We start from the raw sequence: 16714 nt of genomic DNA, 5'->3' as shown, positions 1-16714 counted from the left end.
TTGCGCTGACAATTATGAGTTTGTAATTATCATTATACATTTTATTATGTTTTGAATGAAATAATTACTATAAATTTTGTGGTGACAATAATAACAATAATCATCTAAAAACTCTAGTATTATCGGTTTATATATGAACGATGCAATTTCTAAATACAACTAACTGATATTGTTCCCATTTGTACTACAAATTTTCAAGTTGGTGGTCTTAACTAGTGCTCTAACGACAGAATTTAGCAAAATGGTTATTATTGAACTAAATATAGCCAAAATAATCATCACAACAAATAGAGTTAGAATTATAATGAATAAATACTAGTATCTAACAGGAAAAGCACTTTTTGTGTTATGCATGATACATGTATGCTATTGAACAGGAGATATGCATTCTTTTTATATTTGGTTTCCTCACAGTCACCCGTTTCCTTGCAGCCGAGGGAAGTATTTTTTTAATTAAAAAAATTATATAATTATTAATAAATTAAATGCTAGAGTGTTTCACCTTCTCTTCTTGCCGATGAAGAAAAATTGAAGGTTCCCAGCTCTGTCTAAAAGGGCGTTAAAGACATACGTGGCACCAACCCCGCGTGCAAGCAGTGTACAGAGATTGAATATTGCAGCGTACAGAGAGTGAAAAACGCGTGCAAGCATAGTACAGAGATTAATGTTTGTTTGTTTTTTATCCATTTCTGATAGTAAATTTTTAAACTAAGCTTGCGTCGGCGTTCGACTTTAGTGGTTATAAATTCCTACACCATCAATTCATTTCTCCCCACAAAGGAAGAGAGAAACGCAGGCATGGCAGAGAATGCGGAGAAAGTTGAGGAGATAGAGATGACAACAGAAGCTGATAATAAAAACCGGCTGAAAGATCGAAAGTTTTCATGGGCCAAGCTGCGCCGTGTGGATTCTCTCAATTTGGAGGCTGGTAGACTTTCTTTCTCTTCTAGCAAGGCCACCCATTCCAAGGTCGCTCTCTCTCTTACTCTACTCATTATTGCATACCTAATTTCCTTGCTTAATTTTCTCTTTGTTTTCCTTATACTGACACTACTGCTTTAACTGCGGCTTGTAATATTTTCTACAGGTAGATTGGACGACGACATTGAGTTTAGCATTTCAGAGCATTGGAGTGGTGTATGGAGATATCGGAACTTCCCCACTTTATGTATATTCCAGCACTTTCCCTGATGGCATTGGCGACCAGGACAACCTCATAGCGGTTCTCTCCCTCATCATCTACTCCATAATTCTCATTCCTTTTTTCAAGTATGCATTCGTCGTTTTGAGAGCTAATGACAACGGCGAAGGTAATTAAGCAACTAGTTTTCACCCATACCAACTTGGTCAACTCTATCATGCATGTTTAACTTGACTTAACCCAAGTATGTATACCTGAGAGTACTCTACAAAAAGCCACCTAGTTTTTTGGTTTTAACAAGTCTGTAAGTCAATTTGCACATTTTTTAACGGGTAGAAGAGAGAAATATAACCTTCAATTTATTCATCTTACGAGGAAATGGGCTATGATTAATTCCAGGGGGAACATTTGCGCTCTATTCTTTGTTATGCCGACATTTAAAGGTGAGCTTGATTCCAAATCAACAGCCGGAGGATAGAGAGCTGTCTAACTACCAGTTGGACACTCCATCCAGCCAGTTGAAGCGGGCATACAAGATTAGAGGAAAGATAGAGAACAGTAAACTTGCCAAAGTTTTGCTTTTCTTGGTCACTATCCTAGGGACTTCAATGGTCATAGGAGATGGGGTTTTGACTCCAAGCATCTCAGGTATTCCCTACATATCTACTTATAATACTTCCTTCTTAGGATCAAAGTATAACGGTGAATTAGACCATTTTCTGCTCATTAATCTGGAGTAAACAATTGTTTCATTTTACAGTTCTTTCCGCAGTGAGTGGCATCAAATCCTTGGGACAAGGTAGAAACATCTCCACCATTATCAGAAGACTACGTAGCTACTTGTATAGGCATTTTGAGCCAAATTCTTACCTCTAGATATTGATGTAAGGACCATTGAATTTTCAGATGCTGTGGTGGGAATTTCCGTAGTAATTCTGATCATCCTTTTCTCTGTCCAACGATTCGGAACTGACAGAGTGGGATATTCATTTGCCCCAATCATCTGCTTGTGGTTTGCCTTCCTCAGTGGGATCGGCTTGTACAACCTCTTCACTTATGGGTGGGGTGTGTTACGTGCGTTTAATCCGTTTTACATAGTGCAATACTTCAAGAGACGCGGCAAGCACGGATGGGTTTCACTTGGTGGAGTAGTTCTTTGCATTACAGGTGAACAGCAGTTTTACCCTTCGACGATTTCTTTATTGTATTGCCATCCTTCTCCATTTTGCCTAACCGTAAGGACATTTAAAATAGGGACGGAAGCCATGTTTGCTGATCTGGGTCACTTCAGTGTTCGAGCAATTCAAGTAAGTTTATGAGGTTTTTTTAAAAACAACCTTTAAAAATAAGATGTTTTCAAAAATAACCTTCAAGATAATTTTAATTGTTTTTAACCAAATTAAATAAAATTACTCTTAATGAAATTATACGTCATGATATTATAGGTTATGTACAAAAACATGTTACACGTCATGGTCAAGTTGTTATACGCTATGTTGAAAAAAAATACTGTTGTTACACGTCATGGATAAAAACATGTTACATGTCATGGTTAGGTTGTTATACGTCATGTTGAAAAAAAAATACTGTTGTTACACGTCATACACAAAAACACGTTACACACCATAGTTAAAAAAAGATATTACATGCCATGTTGAAAAAAAATATTATTGTTATACACCATGTTGAGAAAATATTATTACATATCATATTTAAAAATATTTTGTTACACTTTAATGTCTAAAATGATATTATTACTTACGAATTAAAATTTCAAATTTTCTCAACTTTCTTCATTTCTTTTTGTTTTTTTGAAAAATTGACACCAATTAAAGTGTTTCTAACATATTTTCATAAATTAAGACATAAATTTTCTTATTTAAAATACCTATTTTGACTAAAAATCGAAAAAAAAATTCTTTTGAAAACCTAGGTTTATAAATTTCAAATTCTTGAGTTTATTGGTATCTAAGTCCCAAATTAATCTAATTAAAAGTTATTTCAAACATCTATGATCATTTCTATAGCTTTAATTTTATCCAAAATACCTAAAAATCAAATTTTCCAAATAACTACTTACTCAAGCACATCAAAACCATCGTTTAGTGTCTTGAAAGCACAAAAAAAGAGAAATCTAAAAGCATGAGAGAGAGAAATCGAGAGCTGAGCATAATAGACAAATGCCAAGAAAAGAAATCGACAAAATTAGAGAGAGTGGGATGGTGAGACAGAGAAATCGGAAGCACAAATAAAGAAAAATTGTAATAAATGATTTAATTTATTTAAAATAGTTTAATGATATTTTTGTCAAGTTATGGTTAAATATGATTAAAAACAGTTAAATTTATTTTGATCATTATTTTTAAAATACCCTTATCAAAAAAGGTTATTCTCCATAATTTTTTTTTATTAGAATCAGTGAAATATGTCAATTTTTTTTTGGCAAATATCAGTCATTTCCTTGACCCTTGGAATCCGTTATTACTATTGGATTGTAACTGGAAACTGTTAATTATTCTTTTGGCTCTTCATCAAATTGTTTATTATTCTACATGGAACTGCAGATGAGTTTCTCTGGCGTTGCCTTGCCTTCGTTACTCATTGCATATTGTGGCCAAGCTGCCTACCTCACCAAACACCCTAATGACGTTGAGGACACTTTCTACAAATCTATTCCAAGTAAATCTTGAATTAAAAGATAAGGGAAAGGGTTGTTTCTAAAACAATTTTTGGGATTAATCGTATTTTCTTTGGATGTAGATCCATTGTACTGGCCAACATTTGTAGTAGCTGTCGCTGCTGCCATTATTGCTAGCCAAGCTATGATATCTGGAGCGTTTTCGATTATCTCTCAGTCGTTATCTCTCGGGTGTTTTCCAAGAGTTAAGGTAGTCCACACTTCCGTTAAGTATGAAGGTCAAGTTTATATACCAGACGTCAACTACATGCTCATGATTGCCTGTGTTATAGTCACTGTTGTCTTCAAGACCACAGAAAAGATCGGCAATGCATATGGTAAGCTAACAACTCATGTAGTCAGGACAATCTAATTCTTCTTCTAATCCTGGACATCAAATGACAACTAATTAAGCCAAAATCCAGAGGAGATAACAATGAATCTTCAGGATGGAAATTACATACTTTTTTTCTTTTGAAATTCCTAAATAGTGTGAAACTTAAAAATTAAACATCCATTGGCAGGAATTATATGTTCAGTATTAGGCAATTATAATATTATCTTCATTTTGCCAAAGGGAATTAAGGATAACACTTCTTTCTCTTGGGGTTATAGGAATTGCCGTGGTTGCTGTAATGGTGATCACAACAGGTATGATGACTCTGATAATGCTTGTTATATGGAAGATAAACATATTGTGGGTTGTCCTCTTCTGTGTCTTCTTTGGCGTTGTAGAGGCTGTATATCTCTCATCAGCCTTGTACAAATTTGTTCAAGGAGGCTACCTTCCATTAGCCTTCTCCCTTGTCCTAATGACAATTATGGGAATATGGCACTATGTCCATCAAAAAAGATACGATTTTGAGCTTCAGAATAAGGTTTCCAATGAATTCATTAAACAACTGGCGGTCGATCCAAGGATAAGGCGGATGCCAGGAATGGGTCTTTTGTACTCAGAGCTCGTTCAGGGCATACCTCCCATATTTCCTCATTTCATTTCAAGTATACCTTCCATCCATTCAGTTCTAGTGTTTGTCTCAATCAAGAAACTTCCAATTAGCAGAGTGGCATTGGAGGAGCGTTTTCTGTTCAGACAGGTGGAGCCAAGAGAGTATCGAATGTTCCGCTGTGTTGTTAGATACGGTTATCAGGATGTAATGGGAAGTGCTGAGGGGTTTGAACGTCAATTGGTAGAGAAGTTGAAGGAATTCATTCGTCATGAATGCTTTATTGCTGAAGGAAGGGCAGCTGAACAATTGCCAGCTCCAGAGGAACCCCAGAGCTCCACTCTTCTGGTAAATGAAGGAAAAGCGAAAGGAACGAGTAAATCCACTGTTTTTGTCGAGGAATCGCTAAACCAGCTCAATTCATCCCGCGTTTCCTCAGCATCCATCCAGTCGTTTAATGCAGCCAAATCAACAAACTCGTCAAGCAGAATCATCTCTGCACCCATCCAGGGAGCTGAAGAGGAGATGCAGTTTGTGCAGAAAGCAATGGATGAAGGAGTTGTTTACCTCCTGGGAGAAGCTGAAGTGATGGCAAAGCAAAATTCATCCTTCATAAAGAAGATAATTGTAGACTATGTCTACAGTTTCCTGAGGAAAAACTTCAGGCAAGGGGAGACAGTATTGGTGATACCACACACTAGGCTTCTAAGGGTAGGAATGACATACGAGATTTGAGAAAGACTTCATGTGTATGTAATGTGAGCCTTCACGAGTTGAGTGAAACCTAGTTGTCAGCAAACAAATCAGAACGAAAGCAGAGACAGTCTAATAGCTTTTGCAATAAAATGTCTATTTGTAAATGTTATTCAAATGGTCTTCTAATCATTTGATTTGTATATGGTGTTCTACTCTTTCCTCCAGTCTTTTTTATGTTATATGTGTTGAACATTTTCAATAATATTTGTGTGGGATACAATTTCACATTAAAAAATTGGAAGAAACTTTTTATCAGTTATATTTATCTAAACAGTATGTTTATTCAAATATATTATATTTATACAGAAAGTTATATCTGTACCAACAAACATATTTATTTATAAATAGGATTCTCTGATTTTGTGAAAATGTACACTTCATTCAATTTCTGATTCCTTTATTAATAATCTTTATATATTATTTTATTCTAAAGATCTTAAGAAATTGATAATCTTGTCATTCATCGATGAATGCTTAGTTAATTAGTACAAGACGCATTCAATTATTGAGTTTTACAGTATTTTTGAGATTTATACATGTAACCCTTTTTAACACCTAAACATATAATTGGTAGGGACAAATAAAATTTTAAAAAAAAGTGATGGTGACACCTTGACATCTTTCCTTAATATTTTCTATTTCCTACTCCTATGTTCCAATAATATTTTATTTTTTATTTAACAATAGTTTTTGCAAGTGAAACATTAAGAGAATTGATTTTGAGTTTGTGGGAATTGAGTTATGCGGTTATAACTATTTTTTTCATTAAGTGTGAAATGGCTGATAATAAAACTATAATGAATCAATTTGCTAAAATTGAAAAGATTCTTGATAACTTCAAACTCTATAAAATGAATACACATGAATATATTGTTATGCCGTTGAATAGTGCTAAATTGTCATCATCATGGAAAAACTTCAAGAGAACCTCAAATCATAAAACTTAAGAATTAGATTTGTCTCCTGAGGAGCATGCAAGTTATCTTCGAATTGAAGAGCACTATCACAAGGAACATGAGAAAAACTCAAGTGCCAAATGTTCATGAGATGAAGAAAAGATAGTTAAGCAACTCCACAAAAAAGAAAGAACTACATGCAAATGCCTGAGAATTCAAGAAAAAAAACGATGCATGTTTCCATGATGAAAACAAGGTCTCTTCAAGAATAAAAAAAAAAATGCATTGATAACAACAAGATAAAAATTTATTGTGATAATTTTTGAAATCAATATATAGGAAAATAATAAGGCATTGTGAATTGCTTTAGGTATTACAAAGAATGATTGCAAAGACAAGTTTATTCTGCCAATAGACAAATAAAGGTATCTTTGTAATCATTTTATTGATATTTAGAAGAATAAAAAGGTTGTTTTTGTTTATACGGTTTTCTTGATGTATGACGTCATAGTTTAGAGCATGTTAATTATAAAAGATTGTTTGTTATGTTTAATTCAAAATTGATTATAGATATTGATAAATCTTAAAAATCATAAAACTTGCATGCTTATTGTGATCATTAGAAATTCATTGCTCTAATGTTGGAATTATTCTAAATGCTTGAATTGTTACATAATATTAGATGTGATTTACATGGCTTACTTGCAATAGGAAGAAAGAGATATTATGTAAGATTTATTAACAATTATTCAAGATTTTGCTATGTGTATTTGATACATTCTAAAGATGAAGTATTTGATAAATTTCAGATTTGTAAGTCAAAATTTGAATTACATTGTGAATATTTTATCAAGTGCTTAAGATCGATAAAGGTAGAAAATATTATAATCCAAGTTATTTTGAATCTAACAATATAATCTAGTAAAGTTTAACACCTTACAAAACCACAAGAAAATTATGCGACAGTAAAAAAATAGGGTCTTAACCGAAATGATAAATGTAATGTTATCATATTCTAACCTTGGACAAGGTTTTGGGGTGAAGTTTTATTAATAACTTGTTACATATTGAATAGAGTTCCTAAAAAGGAACTAAGATAATCCCATATGAGCAATGAAGAGAAAAAAAAAACAAATCTTGATTATTTGAATGTTTGCAATGTAAAGCTATAGTTAAAGTTTCGAAAATTTGATCAAAGAGAAATAAAATGTATATTCATATGATATACACAGCATAGTAAATCATATAGATTCATGATAATTGAATCAATTGATTCAATTCTGGTTAACACTATTTTATAACAAGAGATGCATTTTTTTATAAAAATATATTCAAATCTATAATAAAACAACTATAACCACTACAATCAATTCAATAAAATGAAATTCCATTGAAAAAGTTGGAAACAATGATGAATCTTGTTTAAAATCAAGAAAAACAAAAAGATTTATTTTGAATGAGTTGAATTAAATTAAGACAGTTTTCATATAAGTTGTGCTAAACCTAATTGGATTAAGGTTACTTACAAATATATGCTTATACTGCACTCTAAAGGCATCCAACACTTGAAAAGCAAATAAGAGAGAAAGAAAAGGATTTGGTAGCCCTAAAGAGTAAACTTGGCAAGTTAACTCTGCCTTCCTCCCTTGTCCTTGGATATCAACCTTGCCTCTTTTTCCGTAGGAATTGGAAACATCTCCTCATCTTCCTCTTTTCTTGACCTTTCGACTTCCTTTATATAACTAAGAAAACCGAGAGTGCCCTTTCCCAGCTTCTCTAGCTAACATTAGGCTTGGAAATAGAAGCAAACACCTATCACCCAATGTGTTAAGGTTGGATGCTTTAATAGCTTAAGGGTTACAACAACATAAGCTTGGTGGGAAGTTAATTTTGATATTTAGGAGACTTAGGCCTCTTGATTTTGACATCAATTGTTTAAAGGTATAATAATCTTTTATCAATTGGTTAAGACAATCTACATTAAACAAATAAAGATTGATCTTGTTTGAGGAAAAAGTTTTAAATTTTTCATTATGTATGTATCATGAATGCATGGCTTTTCCCCACAAGAGTTTCTACCATGCACCTTGATATATTTTTGTAATAGCTATGAGGCGACTGGATTCTAAACAAGAAGCTAAAATGGCATCAATAATAAATTGGTCTTGTCAATACCACAAGTAATAGTCTAGATTCAATTTATGGTGATCATTTGGTCACGGAAAGGTGTTGCTTTCATATATAGCCAAAATTAGAGCATGAACTTAAAAAATTTGTTTTAATTTCTATTCACATAGAGATATAAAGTTTTGGTTAAAATAAATATTTTTATAAAACGAGTAAGAAGACTCTTATAAATAATTAAAAACTCTAGGTTAGCAAATTAATCTATTGAAATAAGTAAAGAAAGAAAGGAAAAATTGAGATGAAGTATAAGGTATATTGTAATCTTAGGCTTATTTCTATTCATTTTTATTAGATTTTATTTCTGCTTGGATTTTTAATTTCTTAATTAGTTTTGTTAATTTTTAGTTTAAATAATTATTTACTTTTTAACTATTTGGATAAAATTAAATTGTGTTAATTGTGATACTTAGTAAAATTTTTAAAACAATTCTCTATGAAATTGATATTCTATTTGCCATTATATTATCTTCATGATACATATACTTGCCTAGTAAAATTTTAACTGATAAGTTTTTGGCGTCGTTGCCGATATTGAACCCGAGTCACCCGCGTGATAGACGAGAATACTCACCACTTAAGGTAAACATTTACTAAGTTGTGATTTCTCAATTTTTCCTTAAAAATTATCCAACAATTTCAAATTAAGATAAAATATAGATAATTTTCAAATTCATGCATCAATTCAAATGAAAGCCCACTTTCAAATAGACTTTCTATGCATGTGTGAATAATCTCTTATAGAGAATATCATGCAATGTGGATTGGTTTATACTAAATCCAAGCATAGATCAGTCCTAAGATCCTATAAGTTAGCTTTTTATCTCTCTCTCCATTAATATAGACTAACACTTATTCAAAGATCAATAGGTCTTTATTAGGTTTATAATGTAAAGTTAAGGTCAAGGTAAGATAAAAGATATATTTAGTATCAAATTCACCCTAAGCACTTAATCAATTTAAGACCTATAGAGAGCTCAAAAAAAAATTTATAGCACCCCTAGACTTGAAATAAATATTTTTTTTGCACAACACACTTTATTTCTTTTTTTTCTTTTTTTATTTGCACCCCAAAACTTATTTTTAACACTTATGAACAAGGGATAAATTTCTAACACAAATCACCTTTTTTTTATCAATCCACCTTTCTCCGGTAATTTAACTTTAAGCTTAAAATACTTCTTAAAAAATCAAAATACTTAAAGGTGAAAGGTTCAAATTTTGAAATAAATAAAAAGGCTTAGGCTAATATGTGGTTACAAAGAAAAGAAAAAATAGGCTCAAAAAGGGTTATTAGGGATACACATATATCAAGGTAGGCTTGAAAAGGCTAAAACTACCCAAAGATTGCCTAAATCATCTCCCATCCTAAGTGTTATTTAAAATTTCACCTCAAGAGAGAATAAAATAAATTTTAGAATCCTTAACTACACTATACTTTATTAATATAAAATTTTTCTAAATCACAGACAATTCTTAGTAAAAAAAATATAGTGTGTAAATTATTGGAAGTCACATTCTACAACAAAGCTATCACAAGAATATCAATACAAACTTAAATCATAACCATATTCTTCCCAAAAGCTAAAATCATAAAATAATCAAAATATTATCCTAAGATAAAGAAAAATCATAAACAAGATGTCAAAATATCTCCAAATTTTTTTAAAAAAATTTATTATAAAGTTAAAAATTAAAGCTAAATAAACATGCAAAATAATAAAATAAAGGCCAGTAAATAAAGATAAATAGAGACCAACAACTTAAAAATAAATAAAGACACCCCCTAAACTTAAAACTAAACATTGTCCTTAATGTTAAAACAAATAAAGGAAAGGTAAAGAATACTCCCCTAAAGGTTGGATGAATTTGAAGAAGCTCTAATCCCCTTCCTCTTCCTCATCATCCTTATTGTCACTTGTAGGAGGGTTTTTTTTACTGAAAAATAATAAATAAAGAGAGATTAATTTTAAAATATAAATAAATAAAATAAAAATAACTGAAAAGAAACAAATCAAAGTTTCAAAACCTTTGGTTGCCTCCCAAGAAAGGCTTCTTTATAGTCAATAGATTGACTTTAGTTAAGGTCTTCTTTCACCCTTTAAGGAGGTTTGAGTTTGCATGGAAAAAGCTTAAGGTATGAAAGTTGCCTTATCCTAAGATGAGGTTGTAGTTGTTTTGACTCAAGATTTGGTGCTTGCTCAACCCAAAGTGGTGGAATATGCTAACTTTTACCTAACTTATCAAATTGAGTTCTTTTTGAATAATGCACTTTTGGTGTAGCCTTCAAAACATGTGCAACATTTGTGAGTTCTTTATTCTTGTCTTTCATTGTTGCATTTTGAACCAAACAAGCTTCGAGGAGTTTCTTTGGATTTTCTATATCAAAAACCCTTTTAGGTAACTCATCAACTGTATCCAAAAAAAGAACGAGAGGCACATATGGCTTAACTTGTGGTGGTGTGGATGCTTCCCCCTTTTGCTTAATTTTTTCATCTTAAGTTTGATTGCTGGAAGTATTCTTTTGATCTACTTTATCTCCATCATCTTGAGGTCTGTTATTGATGGCACTAACTAGTTGACCCATTTGTGTCTCAAGATTTTCGATTGATGCTACTTGACTTTGAATGATGATGTCAGTCTTTGCCATGAATTACATGAGTATGTCTTCCAAAATTGTCTTCTTTTTAGGTATAGAGGCTTTAACTTGTGACTGAAAATCATGATGGAAACAAGCTATGATGAATATGTAGGACCCTGACCATTACTCCATAAAAAATTTAAGTGATTCCACCTTGAGTTGTAGCTATTGGAGTATAAATTGTTTTGCTGCCCATTGAAGTTTTTATCAAATTGCATTAATTCATAATACGGTGGACAACAATCACTTAAATGCCTATCTCCACAAAGCTCACATGTCATAAAAGGACTCTGAAAAACATTAACACCCCAAGTGTTAGTTCCTTCAAATAAAGCATTTACTTGGGCAATCAAAGCACTGATAGCCAATTTATAATCACTAGCAACCCTCCTATGCACAAATTGTTCAAATGGTCGCTGATAGTTATAATAATTCATCACCTCAACCTAAAGTACCTGAAAATAAAAAAAAATTGAATTAAAAGTAAATTGTTTGGTATTAATATTAGCAAATATTTCTAGAAAACAATTCCCGGCAATGGCACAAAAAACTTGTCAATTAAAATTCTACCCACGCAAGTTTACGTATCACAAAGATAATATAATGGCAAATAGATTATTGATCCCATAAAGAATTGTTCTAAAAATTTTACCTAGTATTAAAATTAACAATTTAATTTTATCCAAATGGTGAAAAAGCAAATAATCATTTAAACTAAAATTAACAAAACTAATTAATAAGAATAAAAATCTAAATAGAAATAAAATCTAATAAAAATCAATCGAAATAAGCCTAAAATTAGAATGTCTCTCACACTTCATCTAAATCTTACTTTTCTTCCTTAACTAATGCAATGGGTTGAATTGCTAATATAGAGTCCTCTATTATTTATAAGACTTTCCCGACTTGTTTCATAAAAATTTTTATTTTAACCAAATCATTATATCCCTATATAAATTGAAATTAAAACAAATTCATTAAGTCCAAGCTTTAATTCTAACTACATATAGCATATACGTATATCCCTATCCTATATATAAATTAATTAATATGATCGTATATTTTTCCAATCTTAGCCTACACTAAACTCCTTCTCCCGAGTTATGTTAGGTTTCTAAATTAATTTAATTGGTAGATAAGCAATTAAAAGCATTAAGAATATATTGCAATAAACAATTCAATTCTATTGAAAAAAGCAAGAAAGAGATTAAAAATTCAAATTATATGTGAGTTCAATTACAATCCTAGAAAAATAAAATTAACTACTCATAATTGCAAAGGTAAATACAATTATGTGAAGTTTAACCATTAAGAGTAACAAGAAAAATAAAAGCTAAGGAAGAAGAAAAACAAATACTTGTAGCCTTACTCTCCAAGCTTCAACCTCAACTTCTAGCTTCTTGAATCCTTTAGGGTTCTCCCAAAACACTCTTTAAATACTAATAATCTTGATCTAAAATTCCCTAAATTAAACATAGTATAACCTAATGACTCAACTTGTGGGCTAAGAATGTTATTAGGCCTAAACATCAAATATCATCTTTCAAATTGCCTTTCTAGCAGCATTACACTCAGTAATTTTTCGACTTGATTTTCTCTATCTTCAAGGCAAAACTGGGAAAAGTGGTCCACATGAAAGTTGTAGGTCTATCTCTTAGCTTTCCAAATGCTCAATAATCACATAATTTGGACATCTGGAGTGAGATTTATGGTCAAAATACTAAAGCATGTACGAGCAGGATTTAGGTCCTTTAAACCCTTTCTTTCCAAAATTCAGTCTTATTCTTTTAAATCCTACAAAAGTATAAAAACTAATAAATAATAGGTAAATTAAAAAAATAAATGAAAAATTAAAATAACTTAATAAAAATAACCTCATTAGAAAAAAAAACTAAAAATAACTGAATTCTAGTTAAAATTTAACGACTTAGCTAACATTTAAAGACAAAATAAGATTAAAATAATTCTATAAAATAGAATTATCAAGCTACACCAAGGTTGTCCTCTCTTACCTTTTCTGTTCAACCTTATGTGTCATGACCCAATCCTAGGCCATGACGAACGCAAGGGCCCAATAGGCAAAGCCCACTAAGCCCTAACAAGCCTTATAGTTATACTTGTATCAAATAGGTTTATATGCATCTCATATAGCAATATTCCACAATATTCATATATCATTCATATCCAAACACCCAATATATTTTGGATGTGCCTTAACTTAATATTATAGCATCAAGTGCTAACATTATCTTTATCCATTCTCCATCATAAGTGTTTGACACATTGTCATCTAGTGGTTGCATAAATACTATTAGATTTCTATCAAGTACAAAATAAAACATCACAAGACAGCAGAGTGATATAGGTTGGAGGGGCTTAATGGATGCCATAGACACTTACCACGATGATAAATAAGGATAGAACTGCTTCTCTACGATCTAGCTAACTCCTATTTTGAAAACTTAAAATATAAATTTTAAAAGGATGAATACAAATACTCAATGAGTGATAAGGAAGGAAACAAGCATTAACAGAAAAGTGTTTAACAAACCATGCTATCTGAGTTTGAAACCATGCAATTATCATTTAAGAACATAAAACTATTCATGCGTATGCTCAAAATCCATTATATCTTATTTATCAAACATTCATATATTCATATTTTAGAGACCCAAAGTTTTTAAGTCACAAATCACATGAAAAAAAAAAGAACCATCTTTATTGAAAACATGAAGATAGTATTGATATGAAAAAAACCAAGTCTAGAAATTTCATTCAAAAATTTATATATATTGATACTTTTCTCGTTTCAAAATTTCACCACAACTTAATCCAATCACTTAGATCAATAAATATTTAAATTCCAACACATTCATATAATTGTAAAGTGGCGAAAAGCTTATAACAATATATCAAATAGTTTCAAGCATCATGATCAAGATTTAATACACCTGTAAAGCAACTTAAGAAGCACAAAATATAAACATATCACACATGATGTGTGACCAACCCATTAGCCAGTGCACTCTAACCTACTGACTTCAATATCACTTGTGCCATCATTTGGCCAGAAGACTAGTGCCATTTACTCCCTTTCCCCTCACTAGTGCCATTTACCCCACTTCCCCTCGCTAGCTAGGGTGTCCTATTGCGCACAATAGTTAGCAAAGTTGCTGCTATCCCAAGTCCTCACTTAAGTGCTCCACCTCAACAACATTTTTCCCAAAAAGTTTTATGTCCAACATGAGTAACAAGAGTATAATTATACCACACATAATATTTCATATGACAAATTGATCATGGCACCTTATATGTTGTTAACATCTCTCAAACCAATTAATAACACTTTCAAAATAAACATAATTGGAGGTAAAACATACAATATAAAGGGCTCATTCCCCATGCACCTTTTTAAAAACATTGATCATAACATTATCAAAAACATTGCATGCATTTATCAAAAATAATTTAAATGCATATTCCTCACTTTTTATATCACCTTACCAAAGCCAACACCAACTAGTTTAATTCCCTAACTTGAACCTTGGAGCTTCAAGAGAGCCTAAACAATTTAACATTTAAAATCCAACTCTAAATCAACATTTTTAAACCATAACTCCTGCTAATAATCCAACACCCCTAAGACCTCAATCCAAGTACAATATTGAAGTACCAATTGAAACTGTAATTGCCAATGAATGATAGTAACCCCAAATTTGTCATAAAGAATCAAAATTAATAATTATAATAATTATACACTAGCTAAATTACATCATAACCTAACATTTAATCTAGAATCCTAGTCTAATTCACAAACCCATTAAACTAACTTCCCAAATTTAAGATTTGCTTACCTTAAAGAGCTTGGAGATGTAAATCCATTTAAAACCATAACATGAAAAATGAGAAATAAAAGGGAAATTAAGGGTAACAATAGAAATCAAGAACCCATGGATAGGAAGATTAGATTTGAGGTTTTTTTTTTTTTACCTTATTAGAACCTTAAATGTAGAGATTTAAGTTTTTGACTTTATTGCTTGAAAATGACAACAAGAATGCAGGGGTAATCTTCTTTTGCAATTTGGTTATAAATGGAAAATAGAGAAACAAAGCCTTTTTTTTAAGAAATTTGTGGGTTGTCTTGTTAAGTGAAAGAGAACAGGGAAATGGAAGAGAAAAGTTGCAAATAGATGTGGGAGAAAGCTACCTTAGTGTTGCCAACCATATGAAGAAGTAAATGAAAGAATAAGGCTTCCTAAAAAAGCTCGGGAGTTTTAAAGAAAAGTCTGGAGATTTAAGCTTTATTTCCATTAAAATAATACATAGATTTACTTTCATCAAAATAATGCCTTATACTTGGAGAAGACAAGGGAAAATTCGATCAATGTAAGAAAAAGCAAAGCTTTTGAAAGAAGCTCAGAAATATTTTTAAAGAAAGATTTAGTTTCTCTACAAGCTTTATTTCAATCAAAATACTACACTATTTTATTTCTATCAAAATAATGCATTTTATATATTACTTTTTATACAAGGTTTGATCTTCACATAAACAAAAAGGAAAAGAAATTTCTTGAGACTTCTAGAAACTTATCCAAGTAGTATTTCCTTCCAAATAATATTTTTGATGTACAATATTTGATAAAAAAGAAAGGTCACCAAAGAATGACCATTTTACTCTTAGATTGAATTTTCTAATTTTTTTTGCCTTTATTTGGAAATTTGGGGTTCCACATTATGGCTGAAACTTTTAGTGCCATCATGTACAAAGCCATGGATGTTGGCTTATGCAAGGGGATTGAGGTTGGGTGTAATGAGTTGTGTATTTCACACTTCCAATATGCTGATGATACCATATTTTTAATATAACGAGTAAAGAAAGTGTTTTGAACATTAATAGGGTGTTACGATGCTTTCAGGTGATTTTAGGCCTTAAATTTTATGAAAAGTAATTTGTATGAAGTTAAAGCTTGGAATGAAGTTGAGTTATGGGCTAGTATAATTTCTTGTAGAGTCAACACCTTTCCTTCGACTTACCTAGGCCTCCCTCCGAGGGCTAGGCACCACTTAATCAGTATTTGACACCCTATGGTTAAAAGATTTGAGACGAGACTTGTAAGGTGGAAATCTAGACCTAATTCAATTAGGGGTAAAGTTACTCTCATTAAATTAGTCCTTGCGAGTCTTCTAATGTGCTTCATATCACTTTTTGAGATGTCATAAGTAGTTAAGGAGGAATTGGACAAAATCTAAAGACGTTTTTTATGAGGTGGTTCGAACAAGAAAAAACTTGTTCACTAGGTTGACTGGGATTCGTGTGCAACTTGAAAGATAAGAGGATATGGTTTTATGGATCTTCGATTGAAGAATAGAACTCTGTTAAACAAATGGATTTTGTGGTAAAGTGAAAAGAGCGAGAGTCTGTGGTGTTCAGTCATGATTGTTAAAAATGGGGAAGGATGAGTTAAGTCTTAT

At 31.5% G+C, this 16714-nt stretch overlaps 1 protein-coding gene across 1 annotated transcript; it reads left to right on the top strand.

Annotated features, from left to right (window-relative positions):
• The first annotated feature begins 743 nt into the window (after window positions 1–743).
• Window positions 744–5780, top strand: HAK5 (high affinity K+ transporter 5). The gene is made up of 9 exons (XM_021428473.2): window positions 744–969; window positions 1088–1310; window positions 1541–1789; window positions 1902–1940; window positions 2048–2308; window positions 2396–2448; window positions 3706–3820; window positions 3902–4156; window positions 4434–5780. Exons 1-9 carry the CDS (start codon window positions 799–801, stop codon window positions 5498–5500), a joined length of 2433 nt encoding a protein of 810 aa, XP_021284148.1. The 5' UTR covers window positions 744–798; the 3' UTR covers window positions 5501–5780.
• The last annotated feature ends 10934 nt before the right edge of the window (window positions 5781–16714 follow it).

Source organism: Theobroma umbraticum, unplaced genomic scaffold (assembly GCF_002168275.2).
Source record: "Theobroma umbraticum cultivar Fairchild unplaced genomic scaffold, ASM216827v3 scaffold_30.0, whole genome shotgun sequence".
In the NCBI taxonomy this organism is placed as follows: domain Eukaryota; kingdom Viridiplantae; phylum Streptophyta; class Magnoliopsida; order Malvales; family Malvaceae; genus Theobroma; species Theobroma umbraticum.
This window is presented reverse-complemented; position numbering and strand designations above follow the sequence as displayed.

Coding starts and splice junctions, on each gene's coding strand:
- HAK5 (XM_021428473.2), top strand. CDS start 799: ATGGCAGAGAATGCGGAGAAAGTTGAGGAGATAGAGATGACAACAGAA. Junction 970..1,087: donor GCAAGGCCACCCATTCCAAG/GTCGCTCTCTCT, acceptor TATTTTCTACAG/GTAGATTGGACGACGACATT. Junction 1,311..1,540: donor AGCTAATGACAACGGCGAAG/GTAATTAAGCAA, acceptor GATTAATTCCAG/GGGGAACATTTGCGCTCTAT.